General features: G+C 45.5%; 10 protein-coding genes across 10 annotated transcripts; 9 read left to right on the top strand and 1 right to left on the bottom strand.

Annotated features, from left to right (window-relative positions):
* Positions 1-388: 388 nt before the first annotated feature.
* Positions 389-1,381, top strand: AGABI2DRAFT_145236 (hypothetical protein; the record flags this gene model as incomplete). The annotated part of the gene is made up of 2 exons (XM_006464044.1): positions 389-1,223; positions 1,314-1,381. 2 exons carry the CDS (start codon positions 389-391, stop codon positions 1,379-1,381), a joined length of 903 nt encoding a protein of 300 aa, XP_006464107.1.
* Positions 1,382-2,004: 623 nt separating this feature from the next.
* Positions 2,005-2,673, top strand: AGABI2DRAFT_145235 (hypothetical protein; the record flags this gene model as incomplete). Its single annotated transcript, XM_006464043.1, has 1 exon — positions 2,005-2,673. One exon carries the CDS (start codon positions 2,005-2,007, stop codon positions 2,671-2,673), a length of 669 nt encoding a protein of 222 aa, XP_006464106.1.
* Positions 2,674-7,584: 4,911 nt separating this feature from the next.
* AGABI2DRAFT_145234 (hypothetical protein) lies at positions 7,585-8,126 on the top strand (the record flags this gene model as incomplete). Its single annotated transcript, XM_006464042.1, has 2 exons — positions 7,585-7,594; positions 7,762-8,126. 2 exons carry the CDS (start codon positions 7,585-7,587, stop codon positions 8,124-8,126), a joined length of 375 nt encoding a protein of 124 aa, XP_006464105.1.
* Positions 8,127-8,963: 837 nt separating this feature from the next.
* AGABI2DRAFT_54911 (hypothetical protein) lies at positions 8,964-9,599 on the top strand (the record flags this gene model as incomplete). Its single annotated transcript, XM_006464041.1, has 1 exon — positions 8,964-9,599. A coding segment is annotated over one exon (636 nt), but the record flags the coding sequence as incomplete, so codon positions are not given.
* A 447-nt stretch (positions 9,600-10,046) lies between these two features.
* AGABI2DRAFT_74590 (hypothetical protein) lies at positions 10,047-10,949 on the top strand (the record flags this gene model as incomplete). The annotated part of the gene is made up of 2 exons (XM_006464040.1): positions 10,047-10,577; positions 10,656-10,949. Coding segments are annotated over 2 exons (825 nt in total), but the record flags the coding sequence as incomplete, so codon positions are not given.
* Positions 10,950-11,000: 51 nt separating this feature from the next.
* AGABI2DRAFT_49743 (hypothetical protein) lies at positions 11,001-12,419 on the top strand (the record flags this gene model as incomplete). Its single annotated transcript, XM_006464039.1, has 1 exon — positions 11,001-12,419. A coding segment is annotated over one exon (1,419 nt), but the record flags the coding sequence as incomplete, so codon positions are not given.
* A 192-nt stretch (positions 12,420-12,611) lies between these two features.
* Positions 12,612-13,763, top strand: AGABI2DRAFT_50525 (hypothetical protein; the record flags this gene model as incomplete). Its single annotated transcript, XM_006464038.1, has 1 exon — positions 12,612-13,763. A coding segment is annotated over one exon (1,152 nt), but the record flags the coding sequence as incomplete, so codon positions are not given.
* A 1,215-nt stretch (positions 13,764-14,978) lies between these two features.
* AGABI2DRAFT_120886 (hypothetical protein) lies at positions 14,979-17,870 on the bottom strand (the record flags this gene model as incomplete). Its single annotated transcript, XM_006464037.1, has 9 exons — positions 14,979-14,989; positions 15,052-15,384; positions 15,436-15,650; positions 15,699-15,982; positions 16,045-17,013; positions 17,061-17,266; positions 17,320-17,569; positions 17,619-17,774; positions 17,823-17,870. The coding sequence occupies 9 exons, from the start codon at positions 17,868-17,870 to the stop codon at positions 14,979-14,981; spliced, it is 2,472 nt and encodes an 823-aa protein (XP_006464100.1).
* A 3,079-nt stretch (positions 17,871-20,949) lies between these two features.
* Positions 20,950-21,504, top strand: AGABI2DRAFT_145231 (hypothetical protein; the record flags this gene model as incomplete). The annotated part of the gene is made up of 1 exon (XM_006464036.1): positions 20,950-21,504. The coding sequence occupies one exon, from the start codon at positions 20,950-20,952 to the stop codon at positions 21,502-21,504; it is 555 nt and encodes a 184-aa protein (XP_006464099.1).
* Positions 21,505-22,563: 1,059 nt separating this feature from the next.
* AGABI2DRAFT_145230 (hypothetical protein) lies at positions 22,564-23,353 on the top strand (the record flags this gene model as incomplete). Its single annotated transcript, XM_006464035.1, has 2 exons — positions 22,564-23,115; positions 23,288-23,353. 2 exons carry the CDS (start codon positions 22,564-22,566, stop codon positions 23,351-23,353), a joined length of 618 nt encoding a protein of 205 aa, XP_006464098.1.
* Between the last annotated feature and the right edge of the window lie 188 nt (positions 23,354-23,541).

The following is a 23,541-nucleotide window of genomic DNA, read 5'->3' as shown; positions in this document are numbered from 1 at the left end:
GTGACACTGCCACGTTAAGTGCGGGTCTAGATTAGGCGGGAAGATCGTCGTCGTATATAGCTTAATCTACGGCAGTAGTCTTTCCTTCGCCAGTGCGGCATTCTTGAATAAACTTTTTCTTTTTGTATACACGTCCAAGTGAAGCAGGCTATTGGCTTCATTGGATTGGTGGATACGCACCAGGTGACAGGAAAAGACCTCCCTCACCTTCCTCAAAATTTCTCATCGACTACCGCCTGGAACATTCCGAGTACCTTCCTCCGAATCCGAGGAAGAAGAATCCATCTCGGAATCCCAATCCGAAGAATCCGAACCAGAACAACGAGAACCATCCGTATCCCCCCTACCCCTATATCAACCACCTCCCCCCAAATACCACGAGCCAGACATGGCCAACCCCCAACAAATACTTGATCAGCTGAACGCTCAGCACAACCTCATCGCACAACTGCAGCAGCAACTCGCCCAGCTGCAGAACAACCCACAACCGGGTCCACCAGGCCCACCAGGTCCGGCAGGGGACGACGGAGAAACTCCCATCGTCCAAGTAGTGCCGCCACAAATTGATGTGGCAAGACCAAAAATATTCTCAGGAGATGGGAAGGAGCTGAGTGGCTTTATAACAGCATGCAAGATTTATTTAAGTTTGAAGATGGTAGGCAGGCTACAAGGAGATCAGATTACGTGGATATTGTCGTATGTACAAGGAGGAGCTGCAGAATCGTGGAAGGAAAACATTATGGAGATGATCGAAGGTGGTGAAGAAGAAGCTCCAGCCCACACGGAGGAGCTTTTTGATAGTCTGCGAAACAATTTCGGAGATGCGGATGAGGAGAGTACGGCAGTAGGGAAGTTGAGATTAATCGAGCAAGGAAACAAAAGCGCAGAAGAGCATGTACAGGAGTTCAAGAGAATAGCACGAGACAGCGGATACGAGGGACGAGCCCTCATCGAAGAATTCAAGAGAAGTTTATCAGGAAGGATTAGGAAGGCGCTGATGGAGTCAGAGAACCCACCAACTACCATCAGGAGTTGGTACGAGAGGAGCATGAAGTTGGATAGGCAGTGGAGACAAGCAAAGGCGGAGGAAGACTACTATCGGCAGGGGCAAGCTAAGCCCCAACTACGAACCCACACCTCCAACAACACTTTCGTGAGGCCACAGCCTCAACGTCGAGATCCCAACGCGATGGATGTCGACACCGCCGCAGGACCCAGTCGAGGTCCTATCAAGTGTTACAAGTGTGGGAAGTTGGGCCATATGGCGAAGAATTGCTGGAGCAAGGCTCCGGCTCGAGATGTGCGAACATTAGATGTGGACGAGCAGCGGGACTATTGGAAGAGGATGTTCGAGGAGGAGCAGAAGAATTTAAAAGAGTAAAGGAAGCAAAGTCTCCTCGTTTGACTTCCTACAACAAATTTGATGTACTATGTAACGAAATCAATGTTTTGGACACTGTACAAGAGGAGAGTTTCCTTGTAAGGACAATACGACCTTTAAGGGAAATTAAGCTGAATGTGGGGGTAGAAAAGTTGGACACACATGATGGAGTAGGAGTACAGGCGTTGTTGGATAGTGGAGCAACGGGGATGTTCATGGATAAGGTGTTTGCAGAGGAAGAAGGGTTCAAGCTGGAACCTTTAGAAAGACCAATTCCGGTCAAGAATGTTGATGGGACAATCAACGCATCTGGAGCAGTGACACATCGAGTGGTTGCCAACGTATACTACAAAGGACACAAGGAAAGAGTACACTTCGAGATATGTGGCCTAGGGAAGAACAAAGTCATATTGGGAATGCCGTGGCTACAGATGCATAACCCTGAAATCGATTGGGAGAAAGGAGAGGTAAAGATGACCAGGTGCCCAGATGGGTGTGGGTACAAAGACAAAGGAAAAACAAAAGAAAAGCAAGAAGAAATACGAAGGATAGAGGAACCAAGGAAATCAACACGGCAGTTGATGAAGGAAGCACGAGAGGAAGAAAAGAGGGAAAAGCCTGACATGTCACACAAGCAATATGCAGGTTGGAAATTAGTTTCCTTCCCAAAGAAATCAAATTGGGGAACAGTGTTGCAATATAGATGCGAGGAGTGTGGAACCCAAACGTCGGAACACTTGCTGAGCAAACACAAATGCCCAGCAATGGAGGAAATGGCCTTGGACGAGTTTGGTATGCCATACGAAGGAAGTGATGACGAAGAGGAAGGGCCAACCATGGCCAAGATAGAAGCATATGAAAAGGAGCAGGAAGAAATCAGAGATGAGGAAGAGAGGTACGAACGGGTGAACAAAGCAGTAGGGAGATTCACCACTCCCAAAAACATCATCGAAGGGATCGCATTAGGAGTTGAGGCAGCATTCGCTAGGGAATTGGCACGTAACAGGCGTGCAAATGGTAGAGCTGAGGGGTTGGCACAACAACCCAAAGAGAAAGCTGAGGGGTGGGCGCAATCACCCGGTGACGTGGCTGACCGATTAAATGGGGAAAAGGCAGAACGTCTAGAAGAAGATAACAGCAAGACAGCCACCGCGGGACAAGCGGAGGCTGGACAGGTACGTCCTAAATGGATAAGCGCCCAAAGGAAAAATAGGAGTAGAGAAGAAGGAGAGCAACTAGAAACGTGGGTGAGAGGGATGACAGAAGAAATGCCGGAAGAAGAAGAAATTTGAAGCATAGACTCGGTAGAGCAAGTAGTACCAAAACGGTTCCACAAGTTCCTTAAAGTATTCAAACAAAAGGAATCAGAGAGAATGCCTACTAGGAAACCATGGGATCATGCTATCGAATTAAAGGAAGATTTCAAACCCAAGAAAGGGGAAAATATACCCCTTGTCGCCAAACGAAAGAGAGGAAGTCCAAGCATTCATCAAGGACCAACTCCGAAAGGGATACATTAGGCCTTCGAAATCTCCCCAAACCTCACCGGTATTTTTTGTGCCAAAGAAGGATGGAAAGAAGCGGATGGTACAGGACTATCGATTTTTGAACGATTGGACAATTAAGAACAATTATCCTTTACCTTTAATTTCTGAACTTATAGACACTATGGGTAGTAAACGATTATTCTCTAAGATAGATTTACGTTGGGGTTATAATAACATTAGGATAAAAGAAGGAGACGAGTGGAAGGCAGCCTTTACTACTTTCATGGGTGCCTTTGAACCCACTGTTATGTTTTTTGGACTTACAAATTCGCCTGCTACTTTTCAGACTATGATGAACGAACTTTTTAGGGACTTAGTAAATACGGGAAAAGTAGCTGTATTCATTGACGATATCTTGGTAGGAACAGACGATGAAGAAGAGCACGATAAGGTGGTGGAAGAAGTGTTGCAGAGGTTGATGGACAATGATCTATTCGCAAAACCAGAAAAATGCGAATGGAAACGAAGTGAAATGGGATTTTTGGGATGTATAATAGGGAGAAACGGAATCAAGATGGAGGAAAGGAAAGTGAAAGACGTAGTAGAGTGGCCAACTCCAAAATGCGTTAAAGATGTACAAAGATTCTTGGGACTGGCAAATTACTATCGACGGTTCATTGAAAAATTCGCCAGTATTGCAAAACCATTACACGCATTAACTAAAAAAGACAAGAAATGGAGTTGGGGAGATGAAGAAGAAGAGGCCTTTGGTACGCTAAAAGCAAGATTCACATCACATCCAATCCTAGTAGCCCCAGAATTGGATAAAGAGCTAAAGGTGGAATCTGATGCATCGGCTTACGCCACGGGTGGAGAGTTGGCAATGAAATGTGAAGACGGAAAGTGGAGGCCGGTAGCATACATCTCCAAATCAATGACGGAGACGGAATGAAACTACGACATTCACGATAGGGAGATGCTGGGGATTATGCGGTGTTTAGAAGAATGGAGACATTTCCTGGAAGGGGCGAAACATAAGTTCGAAATTTGGACAGATCATCGCAATCTAGAATACTTCGCGAAAGCCCAACAACTAAATCGACGACAGGCCAGATGGGCTTTATATCTATCTAGATTTAATTTCGAATTAAAGTTCCGTCCAGGAAAGACAATGGGGAAGGCAGACGCGTTGAGCAGAAGACCTGATTTCGAACAAGGAACAAAGGATGATAACAAAGATCAAACCTTGTTAAAACCAGAATACTTTGCAATTCGAGCAATGGAAGAAGGTCATATGTTAATCAATGCCGAGGAAGAAGGAATATTAGAGGAAATCAGAAAATCTGAAGCAAGAGAAGATGATGTGGTAAAAGCGGTAGAAGAAATGAAGCGAGCAAAGGTGAAGTCATTGAGGGGAGACGAGTGGAAGTTAGAGGAGGGATTAGTACTGAAGGAAGGAAAAGTCTATGTGCCGAAAGATGAGACGTTAAGGACCAAGATCATTCGACTACATCACGATACTCCCATTGCTGGACACGGAGGACAATGGAAGACAGTAGAAATGGTAACACGCAATTACTGGTGGCCAGGCGTCACTAAGCAAGTCCAGAAGTACGTAGAGGGATGCGACCAATGTCAACGAAACAAGAATCGACCAACACCGCCGGCAGGAAAATTAATGCCGAACCCTATTCCCACCAAACCATGGGCCGACGTATCCGTCGACTTCATAGTAAAATTACCAGAGTCACAGGGAATGGACTCAATTCTGGTAGTGTGCGATCGATTCAGTAAAATGGCTCACTTCATCCCAACTACAGAAACGACATCAGCGCTAGGACTAGCTAAGCTGTTCAGGGATCACGTATGGAAGTTGCATGGATTACCAGAAACGGTGATCTCAGATAGGGGACCGCAATTTGCTGCAGACTTTACAAAGGAGTTGAATAAAATGTTGGGAATCGACACTAGGTTATCTACGGCGTTTCACCCACAGACGGATGGCCAAACCGAACGAACCAATCAAGAACTAGAGCAATACCTCCGATCATTTGTTGATCACAGACAAACTGATTGGCCTGATTGGCTAGCAACGGCAGAGTTTTCCTATAACAATAAAGAACAATCATCAACAAAGGAAACTCCATTTATGGTCAACGTGGGAAGACATCCAAGAACTGGCTTCGATCTTCGACGACAAGGCAATCACCCGGCGGCAGCGGACTTTGCGGACCGCATGAAACTTCAACACGAGGAAACTCAAGCGGCCCTAAAAAAGGCATAAGACGACATGCGGAGGTATGCGGATAGAAGCAGAGGAGAAGCGGTTAAGTACAAAGTAGGAGATAAAGTTCTATTGGCTACCCGAGACCTTCAAATCCAGGGACGACCTACCCGGAAACTTACGGAGAAGTTCATCGGACCATATACCATCAAGAAGATCATTTCCCCCAACGCAGTGGAAATAGATCTTCCCCGATCTATTCGGATTCATCCGGTGGTTAACGTCAGCCGAATAGTACTATATCGAGAACAAGTGGATGGACAAGGAAGTAGACCGGCACCGGCCGTAGAAATAGAAGGAGAACAGGAGTGGGAAGTGGAGAAAATCCTTAACGCCAAATGGCTCCGCGGAAAGAAGCGGTACTTAGTACGATGGAAAGGGTATACGGCAGAAGCAGACTCGTGGGAACCCGAGGAAAACTTGGCTAACGCCAAAGAATTGATTACTGAATTCCACCAACTCTATGGGGAACTCAATAGGATACAGCACGTTCTACGTGACACCGGGTTCCAAGAAAGGGAACTACCTAATCGATTTACAGCCAAGACTTTATTCGGATGGGATGACAAACAGTTTGATGCCGAATATCTTAAGAAGTTGGAACGAAATTGGCGAACGTGGAGGTCTTGAAGGGTTGTCTCCGGAGGAGCCGACTTTAAGGAGGGGGTACTGTTAGAACCTTGCCAGAATGTCACGGCGTCACGCTGTCACATCTGTCACATATTTTATTATGTAATAATTTCCCTCTGCTGCTACAGTTCGACGGAGGCTAAACTATCGGCATACTGCTAAAAATGGCGCAAGCTACAGACTTACCAATTGAACTTATCGATTTAATCTTATCTTTCTTGCCTCCGAACCATGCGGAGCAAGTACAATGGAGGAGAGCGGCGGTGGCTATCGGAAGAGAACCCCGACCAGACGGATGGAGGTTAGAGGATCGTAGGTGCGTAGTGTGTGGAAGAGTGACGTTGATAATGTGGGACGAAGTATTGGAGAGACCCTGGATGTTGCAGCGATGGAATAACCCGGACTTCCGTCGTTGGGAACCGGTCCGGTTCTTTACGATGTGCCCGTGTGGAGAAGTAATGGCAACATACTTCGGCAGGGATTGGTACGAAAGGTTACGTCCTTAGATAGTTGTTTGTACCTGTGGACACTTTTATGGTTTGTTTGGTGTTGTTGACGTTTTTATGATCAATGTACTTGTGTTTACTTACTTCTTACTCCACTCTTCTTTTCTCATGTCAAATGTATAATTAGTTTATTTTCTCATACGTACTTCTTTTCACATGTCAGTATATAAATAAAGTTACCTAGGGTAGTTGGTCTGTGCGCCGTAGTCTAGGTATATAAAGTAGGTAGAAACTTGTAGAAGACTCTGTCGAGTTCTCTTAGGTTCACGCCTAATAAAACTTTTGTCACTTTCCTCTATAAGTTCTTAAGTTCAGGTGTGACCTGTGACATCTCAGTCACAGTCGCCCTAACAGAGAAATCCCCCAAGATTCGCTCGCAACGGTTGCATACACTGCAACGTTCTATTACAAGGACGGAACCTGCCGTCTAAGCGTTAATTTGCAATGGGTTATTGTATTGGGTATCCCGGAGTAATCAATAGTTCATAGTCACTGGGCCGGCGAGTCAATAAAGCCGCTGCATTATTGAACTATTATTGAATCATTATGGTGACGTATGTCACGTTTTGTATAGGCAAGTGTGACAATATAACAATATTACCATGATAGCGATCAAATAATACCCATGCTTTATTTGGCTCCTGGGAATAATAATGATAAAATAATGATTCAATAATACAGCGGCTTTATTGACTCGCCGGCCCAGTGTAAAACAGATTTCTGTAACCAGGCGAGTAATTGACATAATGTGTCATCACAACATGTTCGATCAACCCCCCTATAAGTACTCAATGTAATGTGCTTATCAGTGGCATCAGAGCGGCATCACATCGAATTACATATGGAATTAAGTTTCATTCTGGCTTCCGTGCTATATCTATAACTCCTATTATATTTATAATTATAATTCAACATGACATTTTTTGTCTAGGTTACCTTTCCCCGCTGTATCTACTGCATATACAACTCTGCTACGTCCATCCAATCGCTTTTGCCAGACATAGATTGACAGAACACCTTGCACACATCGTTGTTTCGATTCATTGTAACTCTCTGCCCATCGTATACCGCATCGATCTCACTCATTGGAATAATCGTCCATCGCATCGTCATTCTATTATATATCAGAGTGCATCGAAATGAGCGGAGTGCGCTCTAAGGGTATCATTCCAACGCAGCTTGTCATACAACACCTGGTTGATATCAACATAACGCCAACATCCTCGATATCACCCAGCGATACTTGCTTCTTCGAGTCTTATATGAATAGGCATGCGTTCTCAGGACTAGACGACAATGACTCGCAGTATGTATTTTGCAACCTTTCATTCACACAACTAGGACCGTATCTCTCACAATCCGTTATGATGGATATATGCGCGCAACATGGTATTCAATTCGGTCACAGAGACACAAGACAACAGTTGAATTCTAAACTTGAAGCACATACTCCTTGTACTGAATGTGTCTCAGGCGTCACTGTTGTTCGCATTAAGCGTCGCTCGGTTGTCGACGACATAAATACTGACGAACACCATTGGCACGACGACGACGGTATCTCACGGGAGCAGGCCGAATTCCCACCAGAGCTACCTACTTCTTTCGAGATAGAAAATCTAATACGGGGTTTCTGTTCAGAGTTCGAGCCTGTAAATGTAGAAGAAGTCGGATGTGCGGCTTGCGCGCAACTGACGCTCAAGTCGAGCATGCGATTGCTTGCAGACGTGGATGTGGACTTATATCCACTACAGGAGGCGACTGTTGCGAGGCGCCCTTTGTTGAGTTCTACCATGGAGGGAATGTCACCGGAATGGACACCCGATACTGCTATTTGTTAAGACTATGACCGGAAAGGTAACGCTAAGCCGGAAAGGACTTAGCGAACAAACGGCTTTGGCCTTAGCGACACGGAAACGGTGCACTATGCCTTCCAACTAAGTCGATAGCCGATTTAGAGACAGAGACGAGCGACCCGCGGAATGCGGAATCGTTTGAGAGCGAGAGAGAGATCAAGCGAGAGATAGCGAGGAACAATCTAAGTTGATTTTCAGACTGAAGTACCGTACAGAATATCTACGGCTTAAATACACGAAGAATGAATAGAATACGGATTCGGAAACATGAAAGATAATAGCGCAAGGATTGCGCAATAGTTCGGATTGAAATAACGGAAAGGAGTCTTTACCTTAAGGGATTCCGACGGTGCAACGGAAAGGAGGTCTTGAAGTGGGTAAGTCTTGCGATGGAAATAACAACCCACGTTGCGTTGGTCGTAAAGCGACCGTGGGAGCGCAACCGCAATACCGAAGGTATTGCGGCATTCCATCGGTCAACGTGACCGGTAAGTCGGAATCGATATTGCCGGGATTGATGCGAACGGATTGAGTCGGAAAGGGATATCCGGAACGTACCGGGATTGATACCGAGAATGGAAGGTGGTGGAGTTAGCGTGTTCCGGATATAACACTATTCTTGAAAGAACGGATTGGCTGTGCGAGCAATGTTACAGATCGTTGTCAAAAGGAACCCGACCCCATCTGTCCCTTGCGAACGGACTATGGATCGGTGAACAACCTCAAATTTTAAAAGAACTTACCTTCGTTGAGCAGCTTCTGATTGCCCGTGCACGCCATAATAAATGTTTGGTAAGGATAGCTTCCTCTGGAAGGGCCAAAATGTCGGCAAACGCAATAATGTTTCAAAATCCTACACCAGAAATATTCGATGTGCTGCCTCCTAGCAGGGAAAAGTTGAACGAAGTATTAGCTTACGTATTTGTTGGACATGCGAAACCTACGCTCGACGACTTCAAATGGACCCCAATGCTGGTACGAAGGCAGAAAGTTCGACTAGCTCTTCAGTGGTTAAAGATCAATCACAGCGATTACTCGGACCTCGTAATTTCAGAGTCCAACTTGAGCGCTTATCCAGATGAAGGTCTTCCGGTCGTGGTGGAACATTGTCCCATTGATGGATCTATCAATCCACTCGTAGTGCCGTTATCAGGTGAAGATGAGGATGATGTAGAAGAATGTCGATTTGCCGTTCATGGTTTGACCGGACAAGAATTCTCCCAATTGTCTGTGCAAGCTTTAAAGGCAAGAGCATTGCAACACCTTCGCGAAGGAGGTTCGGTTCTCGGCATAGGACACCCAGAGCAACCTCTATCAATCTTTAACAATCCTCAGCTATACCCACAGATGTTTCCATGTCTATTCCCCTTCGGTTACGGTGGCCTGGGTAATTGCAGGATGCGTGTTCGACTTTCTGATGCAACGCACAAGAAATGGTTGATGAATTATTACGATAAACGTTTCCAGAAAGACCTATATTTTCCTATGATTGCTTTCAACCACGAACAGATAAAGCGAGCCACAACTAACAGTTTCTTATATTCGAAACGCACTAATTTTCCTGCGGTTGCTCGTCGAATAAACGACTTAGATCCTGATGTTTTGAAACGCGTATCTGTTAGTTATGAAAAATCTCACACATTTTCACCTAAAACGCAGCAGGAAAAGGACTGCTTGGCTTTGCTTGCTGACATCAATCACACAGCATCAAACGTGCAAGGATCGATGACATCCAGGCGAGAGATGAGAAATGAGATTTGGTCGCTGGTAAAGGCCAGGGGCGCACCCACCTGGTTTATAACATTTTCGCCCGCCGATGCAAAACATCCTCTAAGTCTGTATTATGCTGGTAATGAGGAGAGTTTTTATCCTACAATTTTGCCGTCCTCCGAACGCAATAAACTGATGTCTGAGAACCCTGCCGCTGCTGCCAAATGTTTTAATTTCCTTGTAAATATCTTCATAAAGCACATTTTGGGTGTTGAAAGTGACCACGAGGGTTTTTACGGTAAAACGTCAGCATATTATGCTACAGTGGAGCAGCAAGGCCGTTTGTCACTGCATCTCCACGCGCTTGTCTGGGTCGACGGGGCACTGTCGCCTCAAGAGATCCGTGATCGCATTGTTAACAACGATCACATTTTTGAGACCAAACTGGTAGAGTATCTACAAGCACGTTGTCAAGGAGAGTTCATGACAGGTACCTTTCAGACTGTCTTTGATAAATTCGGAACTTCCGAGAATACTATCAACAACGTTAGAGAGGACCCTACTTTAACACTCCCGGCACCTCCTCCGGTTTCGTGTAATAACAGACATGACTGCTCCGTTAGTGACTGCGAAAACTGCCAAGCTTTGCGGCATTGGCACATGGCATTCCGCGAAACTGTTGACGCCATACTGCTAAAATCGAACATGCATGGCTGCAGGTCATCTGTGGATAAACTGAAGGCATTGAACGAAGCCAATGCTCAGGGCCATACTGGTCTTGTTTCTTTCGCAGGAAATGGAAAGTTCTTTGGTTGTATGAACAAATACGGGGAATGCACTGCTAGGTTTCCCAGAGATGTATTTCCTGAAACCGTCGTCGACCGCACAGACGGTAGAATTGAGCTGAGAAAACGAGAACCTATGATGAACACATTTTCCACGTTACTTACATACGTGCTTAGGTGCAATTTAGACGTTACATGTATATTAACAGGTACAGCAGTCAAGGCACTTGTGGCGTATATAACTGATTATATATCGAAGGCGGGCTTGAATACCCATCATGTTTTCAAAGCTGCCTATGATGTCTTGATCAAAAACACAGAAGCAGCTGAATCATCAACGCAAGAGGGTGATACCTCTAGCCATGCTCGTAAACTGATTTCGAAGATGGTGAACTCATTAGCTGCGAAAATGGAGATTGGTAGCCCTATGGCCTGCATGTACCTGCTTGGATTTCCGGACCACTACACAAACATCACTTTCGTCGCATTCTGGTGGCGGACATTCGTCAACGAAACATGGCACGCTGACCGAACATCGGAACAAAGTGGCTCACAAGAGAATAGAGATAACATACTGTTGTACCGAACAGAGGATGGAATTACGGGTCTCAACATGTCTGACGATTACAAATATAGACCGGTCCAATACGAGGCTGTTTCTGTGTACACATGGGTACAGTGTGCGAAAAGATACAAAATCAGAGAATCAGCTCCTCTCCCACCATCGCATAGGCAATTTACGGTCGGCCACCCTTTGAGAGACTCTCATCAAGTATTATACGACAACTCCAAGATGATTAACGTAGTACCAAATTTTGTAGGAGGCGCCCTCCCACGAAAGGACCAGGGTGATCCTGACTACTTCGCTTGTGTAATGTTGACTTTGTTCAAACCTTGGAGAAGACCTGAAGATCTGAAACCGGCGAGTGATCGGTCCTGGTCCGCAGAATTGGAGTCATACGAGTTCCCAAGCCAGCATCAACGAACAATGGATCATTTCAACTTGGCGTATGAATGCCTCGACGCTCGCGACGATTATCAAGCCACTCGCAGAAAACGTGCAACCGGGAATCAGGCCACATCAGATGAGGGACCTACAGACGTGGAACTCGACGTTGTTGATAACGGAATCAATACGAATTTTGACGATGACGACTTTGCGCCAGAAGACAACACGATGTTTAATCCCCTTGTAACGGAGATAGACGACGCAATACGTGCTGTAGGCTGGGTTACTGTACCGGAGCCAATAAACGTGTCAGCGGTTTCTGACATGAGTCGCATGTCCGTCTCATACAGCCCCTTTGAACAAGCTGTTGATTGGAAGGAACTGGTCCGAATGAAGCGGCAGGAAATTCTGACAGCGAGACAGGCTCAACGAGATCGTACTAGCGTAATCAATGACAGTAATCTGCCGGATGGACAGTCGTCGATGGTAACCAATTCTTTGTTGCTGTTGGCCCCTTCGTATTTTCAGGAGCACTACAGACCACCTCGTGTTTCTGATAGAGTCATTGCATCGCAAACCATCGCGGATTATGGCCTCAATACAGAACAAAAAAGAGCATTTTCTATTGTAGCCAATCACTCTACGTCGGTAGCACCTAAACAACTGTTGATGTATCTGGGAGGCATGGGTGGCACTGGGAAGACACAGGTTTTACGAGCATTGAAAGCGTTTTTCGCTTCAAGAGGTCAAGGTCACCGTCTTGTTGCAACTGTGCCAACCGGATCCGCGTCGTCGCTGTTAGGAGGTTCGACTTACCATTACTTGCTTGGTATAAATCAACGTAAATCAGATAATGACTCAAACCTCCGATCGTCGTCTTTAAGTGTAGCAAGAGACCGTATAAGGGGCATTGACTACATTTTCTTGGACGAAGTGTCAATGGTCGCTTGTCATGAACTATGTTCTATCAGTAAGAAGTTGGCAGAGATCAATAACATCCACGACTTGCCCTTCGGCGGCGTAAACTTCATCTTTTCGGGTGATTTTGCACAACTACCGCCAGTGTCAAGCAACCCATTGTATGGTCAAATGCCATCGATATCCACTAGACTTGATCAAAGGTCAATCAATACGGCACTAGGACTGTTTTACTGGCATCAAGTAACGACAGTCGTCATACTGAAACAGAACATGCGGCAAATAAACTCGGGATCAGCGGATGCATTATTTAGGACCGCGTTACAGAATATGAGAACAGCTTCCTGTACAGCACAGGACATATCATTTCTGAAATCGCGAATCGTTAACACTTCTGCGGATACATACATCGCCCATAACCCTGTTTACCGTAAGGCTTCAATCATAGTTGCCAGAAATTTACAGAAAGATCGTTTAAATGACCTTGGGGTGCTACGTTTCGCATCGGACGCAAATACTGTGCTGGCTGACTTCTATTCTCTGGATAGAGAAGTTTGTTCAACATCGGGCAGGAGAAACGTTCGGCGTATGCCCGCAAAATCTATGCAAAGATATCTCTGGAACACTTACGCAACTAATACCGGCATGATTCCAGGTAAACTCCGGTTGTGTTATGGGTTACCCGTTCTCATCAAACATAATATTGCTACAGAACTGTGTATTACAAACGGCCAAGAGGCAGAGGTCGTAGGTTGGCGGTCAGAAACAATGCATCATGGCTTGCCAGTGCTGGACGTCGTCTTTGTCAAGCTGGTCAACCCGCCGATGCCAGTCATTCTGGGCACTCTACCAGTCAATGTTGTTCCAATCACGCCTATAAACTCTGTTTTCTCTTGCACTATAGCAGATACAGACACTAGAGTTACGGTTGACCGATATCAAATACCTATATTACCCAACTTTGCAATGACCGATTTCGCGTCTCAAGGAAAGACTAGAACCCCAAATGTCGTTGATTTAACTCATTGTCGGAGCCACCAATCGTTCTACACTTGCCTATCTCGCGGGACATCCGCGGCTTCAACTGTGATCCTGAAAGACTTCAAAACCAGCCACATTACTGAAGGTGCCACGGGCTGGCTGCGGCAAGAATTACGAGCACTGGATATATTGGACGAAATAACAAAACGTAGATATGAAGGAAAGTTATCAGCTACTGTAGCAGGGACTTTCCGAGTACCTCTCATACGGTCTTTTCGAAAGTCGATTCTGTTGAGTGATCTCCAGGCAATGGGGTCCATAGAAGATCTTCAAACAGTGGATAACAACCTCTTATCTGGCATGGGGCAGGTCATTCCTTCGAGGCTTGATACACAATTGCCAGACCCGACGGATCACTCTTCTATCCTTGAAACCTCTAACAATATAGATGATAGTCGTACGACGAACAATAACCTACACCGTGTTCGACAAATTGTCCCTTTCGACATCGACGTACAAAGATCTCTCGTACAGACCTCCAGATTGTCTTGGGTGGAAACGCCTCATTGGGGTACGGTGTGGGATTCGACCAATAACAGTTGCGCTTACGACGCCTTGTTGAGCATGTTGTTCAACGTGTGGAATGAAACAAAGACTGGTAATGGATCGGCGTGGCCTCTCGACGGTCCCCCACTATTCAATAGGCTCATAGGTGATCTCGAGCACGTAGGTTCTCCATCGGACCTGGTCGACGTACGAGACGCCTTCTGTCTGACCTGTCACACGCTCAACCCCAATGAGTTTCAATGGGGACCTTATTTGACAGATATATTCGCCGTTCTAGGTGTTTTGTGCAGTTCGCCGGTTTGTGGGGAGATATTTCAAGCATGTCCATCATGTGGATGTAGAACAGGCGGGAAATCCGTCTCACTTTCTCATCTGGTGTGTCCTACGTTATGCATGGAGACGAATCGCGATAAACTGTGGATATCTCAAGCGCTGCTTTGCTTGTATCTTCCTGAATTCGATGCATTGTGTCGCAATTGCTTGGTCAATGACCACCAGTGTAGATATTCCCTCAACGTGGAAATAGCACACTATCCCTCTGTATTGTTTGTAGATACATCTTCACCCAAGGTTGTTATGGATTTATCATTCGATGTAGGTCTTGTTCGATACAAACTGCGAGGCATTATCTATCACGGTAACGCCCATTTCACTACCCGATTTCTGTTGAAAGAGAACAAATGGTGGTATCATGATGGCATCACATCAGGCAGCTATTGTGTATTGGATTCAGTGGCGTCGAATGCCTTGGATTTAAGTACCGTAGACAGCACAGGGGCTACAGCTGCCGTGGCACTGTATGTCAGACAATGAAAAGCAAGCATTGTCAGGTTATCCTTTCCACAATGATTAATGTATATATATAAATGAAACTTGTGCAATTGAAAATAAATAAAAATCGATATAACCATTATACTTCGGGACAAATTATGGAAGAACTAATAAAAAGTAGCAAGCTTGCTTGTCCTGATCTCCTTCACCTTTACAAATTTGTACCTACCTGCTGCCGATCCCAACTCGCAAAGTGCAGCAGAGTGATTAACGATGTTATGGACACAGCCCTGGTCTTTTCCTTTTGACAATACGACCACAAGCTGATGTTTTTTGGTAGGAGGTACATACGAAAGAAAGGGGTAGTAGAAGTCCCGATCTTCTCCCGCGCCTCCTTTTACCGTAGATTGCAAATACACCTGCACCTTGTTACCACTTACGCCCTTAATGAAGCCCGTTCTCCCGTGGTACTCAGGCTCGTGCCAATCATCGGTTACTGTGACTGCAATTCTCCGTAGTTTTGTCATATGCACCTGTGCAATTCGAATCCAGTGTCCATCCGCTACAGAAAAGTGGTCAATAGATGTAACTGAATGCCTGATACCCAACTTACGAAGGTATGGTAAAACCCCAGGAGGTCGACTACCTTCTCCTTCTTCGTGCGACCATACTACGTCTCCTGAAGCCTGCATTTCCTCGATATCTGCAGTCGGTGTAGACAGCCGTTGTGGTGAAGATACCGGATTCCGAAGTGGAACACTCAAGTTCGTGGCGACTAAATCGTACGTCTCCTCGCTTTCTATATGATACATTCGTCGATCATCAATGCTAACACGACTGAGTTTTCCTGTCAACTATCATTGAAGGATCACTCACAGAATGAAGTACAATCCGAGCACGTGACGTTGAGCTGTCTGAACTCCGGTAACACTAAACGTGTCTAGTTCGATATCGGCGACGCCGTCACCGTTGATATATCGGATAATACCGCTGTATCCTTTGAAGGGGTCTGTTTGTGAAATAACATTCGAGGACACGTATCTTTGGAGGCTTGTTTGCCTTTGGTTCGGAATCTTCTGGGAGACAGGCCTTGGCTTCGCAAATGAGAGATCGTGCGGTACCTCTTGAACATCGCCCGCAGAAACGACGATTTCGTATACCTATAAGGTTTGTATGGTAAGCACTGTAAAAAATAGATAACACAGCTATCATTATACGTCACCTCTGGCTTTATAGATTGTATGGTAATCGTATCACAGCCGTTGTCTGTGGAAACAACATAACCTTGAGCACCCTTTCTCTCCCCGGTGTTAACAAGAACGTGGTCGCCCAGAGCAAACGAACGAGTAACAGACTCTATCGACACCTCCAACAATCCATCGAACACTGTATTCGGGAGTACCACACTGAGATGATGCAAATGAACGTCCTCCACGGTCCCGACCATGCCTCGAAATGCGCCATCCAATACGCGGACTTTATCAGAACGTCTGAGTGATCTATTTTCCAGGACCTTCATTGAAGTACGAAGGTCGGAAACAGATACCGCAACACAATCGTTGAACAGGATATATTCGGCTCGGGAAGCACGATCGACGGGCGTATAATGTCCTTGCGGCAAGTCCTTGAGCACGACATAACCAGCTCTGTCATACTGGTGGTTACGAAAAACATGACCCACTACGTCGACTCCGTCGGATGCGAAGACGGTTGTGACTGATTTGCGACCAAATGTATTTGCACATTTTACTGGATTGAAAAGTGCTTGAGATGGCCGTTGTTCCCTTTTTCGCCTTTTCGCCGCTTTGACGTAGTGCAACCTGGGTACAGCTACAACGTCCACAGTGTTACGTTGACCATGAACTCCCGAGACGAGTGCCAAGTCGTTTTTGTAGGGTGCTCGAGACAATCGCACCCAACGCCCTATTGTCAAACTGTCAGACACTGGAACGCTCCTCAAGAATTCAATAGCAGTCTCATGGTCCACTGCCTCTTCGTCGATTCCGCTTGTACGCACACCCGCTATGCCTTTGCATATGAATCTTACGTCCTCAAGCGTCATGGCTTCTACAAAAATACGACCTTGCATATGTGACTGGAAAAACGCGGAACGGGGAGCATTGTGGTTAATGCAGTATCCTTCTTGACATCTACGAAGGATACGAAACACTGCAACTGCTTCTACCCCGACCTATAAATGATATCAGTCTCGTACTTTGAAATCCGTTGTTTTCTTACGGATACTGGTACCTCCCACGTTCGCCAAGCCAACAAAGACGGCGTCGAAATCACTTCCTGCCTTCCAGAATGTTTTTCTACGTATTTTGCCATCAACGAGTCAATGAAATCGGGATCCGTTTCCATGGCATCTGAAAGATTCATAGGAGGCACAATGGCCGGCTGTGCACAGTTTGCTTCTCTGTCTGCGTCGTCGATGAAAGCAGCTGTAAGAGTTCACGTTAATAATGTTACGCCTGTAAAGACGTCGGCAACATACCATCACTTTCTTCATCACTTTCGTCGCTGCTTACATTCACAGCAGCCTCGATGTCCAGAAACATATTGACATCCACCTTCTTTCGCTTGTTTGCCCTCTTACTGTCTGAGCTAGCACTGTTGGATACAATTCCATGGCTAGGTCCATCAGCAGGTGCCGCAGGAATCACGTCGTCGTCGTCTGGATCATACATCCAAGTCGTCTCCGAAGCATCCTTCAGCGTTCCATCCGCATTAACTGCTTCGCCCTGCTAATGCAGCGTGAGCAACAAGTAGGACTGTACAGAGACCAAAACTCACTGGGATCATACCACCACATCGTAACTCAGAGCCCGTAGCACGCGACGGCTCATCTCCTGCTGTTAATAGTACCGTCTCATCGTCATCGGGATCGTGTACCCAGATTATTTCCGAGGCATCCTTGAGCGATCCATCTGCGTTGACCGCGTCACCTCGCTATAGGCACGTCAGTATGTAGAATGACTTTGTCTGCGGTCGGCTCACAGGTGTCGGCACAGAACTTGTATTCGGCACCTGCAGGCTTCTTGACATCTCTCTTGGTTAATTTCAAACGTACTATCTGCGGTCAACAAAAGTTCCTGAACCATCGTCATCCAATGTATTCAGGGCTAATAATCTTTTGTCACGTGAGCGTGTTTGATGGGCATTCCACTACGAGTGATTAGTGTGAGTACAGAGTCTAATATAAAAGCTATTGAAATTTTACGCAATACAGTGGTCGATGAGGAACCGCACGCCGTGGTACTATAACCGTCTCCTTTTCCACCTAAAGATTTCTGGCATCATTGCCATGAAGCTGTACTCATTCCTTCCTTGACCCAACTACCTCGCAACCTCCATCCCCGTGCCTCCGATGCCGGACACTCATGTAGCGAATCTAGCAACAAGCCTGTACCCGTTAAGAGGTCTAATAAATCACCCAGTCTATAGCTTTCCGATGTCTTGAAAATTTGTAATATTTACTTGTTATTTACATTGTATCAATAGCGGAGAAAGAGGCGATGTACAAATAAAGGTAAACAAATATATGATATATGCCGAACAAATTTAGGGCAGGTGGTTTTATACGCACAAACAAATACTGTTTCGATGTCATGTGCACCCAAAAAAGGACTCGTATCCGCCGGGCACAGCCGCGGCCCACAACCACAAGTGATGGTGGTGATGAAGAAGAATCAACGTTGTGCTCGAAACAGAAGTTCAACATGTCACATGACATCATGTGACTGCTGGACTTGGGATTTTCGAGTCAAAGTTCCTCAAATCATAGGTAGGAGATATTTCCGGGTCATTTCTGCATGGATTTTAATGATCTAAAAGTGTATTCCTATAGATTCGAGGTCGGGGAGTTCGAATATCCAATTAGATTCTTTGTTGGATGAAAGCCTATTGAGATATGGCACAATTAACATATGATAAACCCAAAATTGCGCTATAACTCCTCAAATATTGATCGGATAATAAATCTAAAACCAGATCCAAATTCCTGGACCTTGAATACATATATTTGCACTCTTAAAACATCAAAATCGGCGCAGGAACCAGTATAAAACATGTCATTCTTGTCATGTTTTTCTATATCTCCAAAACTGGTATGTTTTCCGACAAAGACATACATATAAACTTATGTTCTTTTTATATTCTATGATTTGTCGTGATTTTTCCAGAATTTTCTGGTTTGTAGGACAGGCTCTATGACGAGTCAATCTGCTGTTGACAATGACCCCCCCCCCCCATGATGGAATCTTGATATCTCCATAACGGGTATGTTTTCGACAAAAGCTTATATATAAACTTATGTTTTTTTAATATTCTAAGATTTGTCGTGATTTTTCCGGAATTTTACAGGCAGTAGAACAGAGCATATAATGTAATGTCTCTCTAAACATATTCTATAGTGAACATAAAATTGTCTACACTCGAAAAAGTTGATGATCTTGATTTAACTTTCAGCTTCTGTTGAAAGATTCTAGTTCTTTTAAACATCCTTTGATCCTTGGTTTTCTCCTTTTTTTCCCTTGAGATAAACATGAATTTATTTGTTGACAAGGTCAGCTACTTTTTATTTTTTATGGTTCTTTGTTTTCTTATTCTTGTGAGAACCTTGCCAGAATGTCACGGCGTCACGCTGTCACATCTGTCACATATTTTATTATATAATAATTTCCCTCTGCTGCTACAGTTCGACGGAGGCTAAACTATCGGCATACTGCTAAAATGGCGCAAGCTACAGACTTACCAATTGAACTTATTGATTTAATCTTATCTTTCTTGCCTCCAAACCATGCGGAGCAAGTACAATGGAGAAGGGCGGCGGCGGCTATAGGAAGAGAGGCAAGACCAGTAGGTTGGAACCTATCGGATCATCGGTGCAGACGGTGTGGGAGGGTATGCTTAGCAATGTGGGACTATGAGGAGCAGAAGGCGTGGGTGATACAGAGATGGGGATACTGGGGGCCGCGATGCTGGGCAATAGCCGGATTCTTTGTGCTATGTCCATGTGATGCGATGTTAGGAAACTACTTCGGGACATATTGGTTTGTGTGAGTAGATTACCGGTTTAGGAGTTGTTTGTGCTTGTGGACACTTTTATGGTTTGTTTGGTGCTGTTGACGTTTTTATGATCAATTTACTTTTGTTTACTTACTTCTTACTCCACTCTTCTTTTCTCATGTCAAATGTATAATTAAGTCTACTTTCTCATACGTACTTCTTTTCACATGTCAGTATATAAATAAGTTACCTAGGGTAGTTGGTCTGTGCGCCGTAGTCTAGGTATATAAAGTAGGTAGAAACTTGTAGAAGACTCCGTCGAGTTCTCTTAGGTTCACGCCTAATATTACTTTTGTCACTATACTCTTCAGTTCTTGAGTTTAGGTGTGACCTGTGACATCTCAGTCACAGTCGCCCTAACAGTAGAACTCGACTACTCCGGGGATCGCACAGCACAGTGCCCTCCCCATCTCTTACTCTTTACTCGTCCTCTACTCTCTGCGCGCCATCGCGGCCGCCACACACATAGCCGGTCCCTAGGCTTAAAGGGTGTCTGCACATAAACACAACGTGTGCCGTGGACGTCAGTAGTTTGACACAGACTACTGATAAGACGAGACCTACCAGACTGTGTGGTGTTTTATTATATCCGTGTACTAGCTTCTTTGTAACTTCAATTATAAACCTTGTGCTGCGCTTGCATTGTCAAGTGGTACACGCAGAGGAGTGACACTGCCACATTAAGTGCGTGTCTAGATTAGCGTGAAGATCCGTCTTCGTATATAGCTTTATCTAGGGCAGTAGTCTTTCCCTTCGCCAGCGTGGCATTTCTTGAACAAACTTTTTCTTCTTTGTATACACGTCCAAGTGAAGCAGGCTATTGGCTTCATTGGATTGGTGGATACGCACCAGGTGACAGGAAAAGACCTCCCTCACCTTCCTCAAAATTTCTCATCGACTACCGCCCGGAACATTCCGAGTACCTTCCTCTGAATCCGAGGAAGAAGAATCCACCTCGGAATCCCAATCCGAGGAATCCGAACCAGAACAACGAGAACCGTCCGTATCCCCCCTACCCCTATATCAACCACCTCCCCCCGAATACCACGAGCCAGACATGGCCAACCCCCAAGAAATAATCAATCAGCTGAACGCTCAGCACACCCTCATCGCCCAACTGCAGCAGCAACTCGCCCAGCTGCAGAATAACCCGCAACCGGGTCCACCAGGTCCACCAGGACCAGCAGGGGACGATGGAGAAACTCCCATCGTCCAAGTAGTCCCGCCACAAATTGATGTGGCAAGACCAAAAATATTCTCAGGAGACGGAAAGGAGCTGAGTGGCTTCATAACGGCGTGCAAAATTTATTTGAGTTTGAAAATGGTAGGCAGACTACAAGGAGATCAGATTACATGGATATTGTCGTATGTACAAGGAGGAGCAGCAGAATCGTGGAAGGAAAACATTATGGAGATGATCGAAGGTGGTGAAGAAGAAGCTCCAGCCCACACGGAGGAGCTTTTTGACAGTCTGCGGAACAATTTCGGAGATGCGGATGAGGAGAGTACGGCAGTAGGGAAGTTGAGATTGATCGAGCAAGGAAGCAAGAGTGCAGAAGAGCATGTACAGGAATTCAAGAGGATAGCACGAGACAGCGGATACGAGGGATGAGCCCTCATCGAAGAATTCAAGAGAAGTTTGTCAGGAAGGATTAGGAAGGCGCTGATGGAGTCAGAGAACCCACCAACTACCATCAGGAGTTGGTACGACAGGAGCATGAAATTAGATAGGCAGTGGAGACAAGCTAAGGCGGAGGAAGACTACTATCGACGGGGGCAAGCTAAGCCCCAACTACAAACCCACACCTCCAACAACACTTTCGTGAGGCCACAGCCTCAACGTCGAGATCCCAACGCGATGGATGTCGACACTGCAGCAGGACCCAGTCGAGGTCCTATCAAGTGTTACAAGTGTGGAAAGTTGGGGCATATGGCCAAGAATTGCTGGAGCAAGGCTCCGACTCGAGATGTGCGAACGTTAGATGTGGACGAGCAGCGGGACTATTGGAAGAGGATGTTTGAGGAGGAGCAGAAGAATTTAAAAGAGTAAAGGAAGCAAAGTCTCCTCGTTTGACTTCCTACAACAAATTTGATGTACTATGTAACGAAATCAATGTTTTGGACACTGTACAAGAGGAGAGTTTCCTTGTAAGGACAATACGACCTTTAAGGGAAATTAAGCTGAATGTGGGGGTAGAAAAATTGGACACACATGATGGAGTGGGAGTACAGGCGTTGTTGGATAGCGGAGCGACGGGAATGTTCATGGATAAGGTGTTTGCAGAGGAAGAAGGGTTCAAGCTGGAACCTTTAGAAAGACCAATTCCGGTCAAGAATGTTGATGGGACAATCAACGCATCTGGAGCAGTGACACACCGAGTTGCTGCAAACGTGTACTACAAAGGGCATAAAGAAAGAGTACACTTCGAAATATGTGGCCTAGGAAAAAATAAAGTCATATTAGGAATGCCTTGGTTGCAGATGCACAATCCGGAAATCGATTGGGAGAAAGGAGAGGTAAAGATGACCAGGTGCCCAGACGTGTGGGTACAAAGACAAAGGAAAAACCAAAGAAAAACAGGAAGAAATATGAAGGGTAGAAGAACCAAGGAAATCAACTAGGCAGTTGATGAAGGAAGCACGAGAGGAAGAGAAAAGGGAAAAACCTGACATGTCGCACAAACAATATGCAGGTTGGAAATTAGTTTCCTTCCCGAAGAAATCAAGTTGGGGAACAGTATTGCAGTATAGATGCGAGGAGTGCGGAATTCAAACGTCGGAACATTTGCTGAGCAAACACAAATGCCCAGCAAAAGAGGAAATCGCCTTAGACGAGTTTGGGATGCCATACGAAGGAAGTGATGACGAAGAGGAAGGACCAACCATGGCCAAGATAGAAGCATACAAAGAAGAGCAGGAAGAAATCAGAGATGAGGAAGAAAGATACGAGCGAGTAAACAAAGCAATAGGGAGATTCAACACTCCCAAAAACATCATCGAGGGGATCGCATTAGGAGTCGAAGCGGCATTCGCCAGGGAATTGGCACGTAATAGACGTGCTAATAGTGGAGCTGAGGGATTGGCGCAACAATCCAAAGAGAAAGCTGAGGGGTGGGCGCAATCACCCGGTGACGTGGCTGACCGATTAAATGGGGAAAAGGCAGAACGTCTAGAAGAAGATAACAGCAAGACAGCCACCGCGGGACAAGCGGGGGCTGGACAGGTACGTCCTAAACGAATAAGCGCCCAAAGGAAAAATAGGAGTAGAGAAGAAGAAGGACAACTAGAGATGTGGGTAAGAGGAATGACGGAAGAGATGCCGGAAGATGAAGAAATTCGAAGCCTAGACTCAGTAGAACAAGTGGTACCAAGACGGTTCCACAAATTCCTTAAAGTATTCAAACAAAAGGAATCGGAGAGAATGCCTACTAGGAAAACCTGGGATCATGCTATCGAATTGAAGGAGGATTTCAAACCCAAGAAAGGAAAGATATACCCCTTGTCACCAAACGAAAGAGAAGAAGTTCAAGCATTCGTAAAAGATCAACTTCGAAAAGGATATATCAGACCATCAAAATCTCCCCAGACTTCGCCAGTGTTCTTCGTGCCGAAAAAAGATGGAAAGAAGCGGATGGTGCAGGACTATAGG

Source organism: Agaricus bisporus (assembly GCF_000300575.1).
Source record: "Agaricus bisporus var. bisporus H97 unplaced genomic scaffold AGABI2scaffold_9, whole genome shotgun sequence".
NCBI classification, from domain to species: domain Eukaryota; kingdom Fungi; phylum Basidiomycota; class Agaricomycetes; order Agaricales; family Agaricaceae; genus Agaricus; species Agaricus bisporus.
Note: the sequence above shows the minus strand (reverse complement) of the source record. Positions and strands in the feature narration are given on the sequence as shown.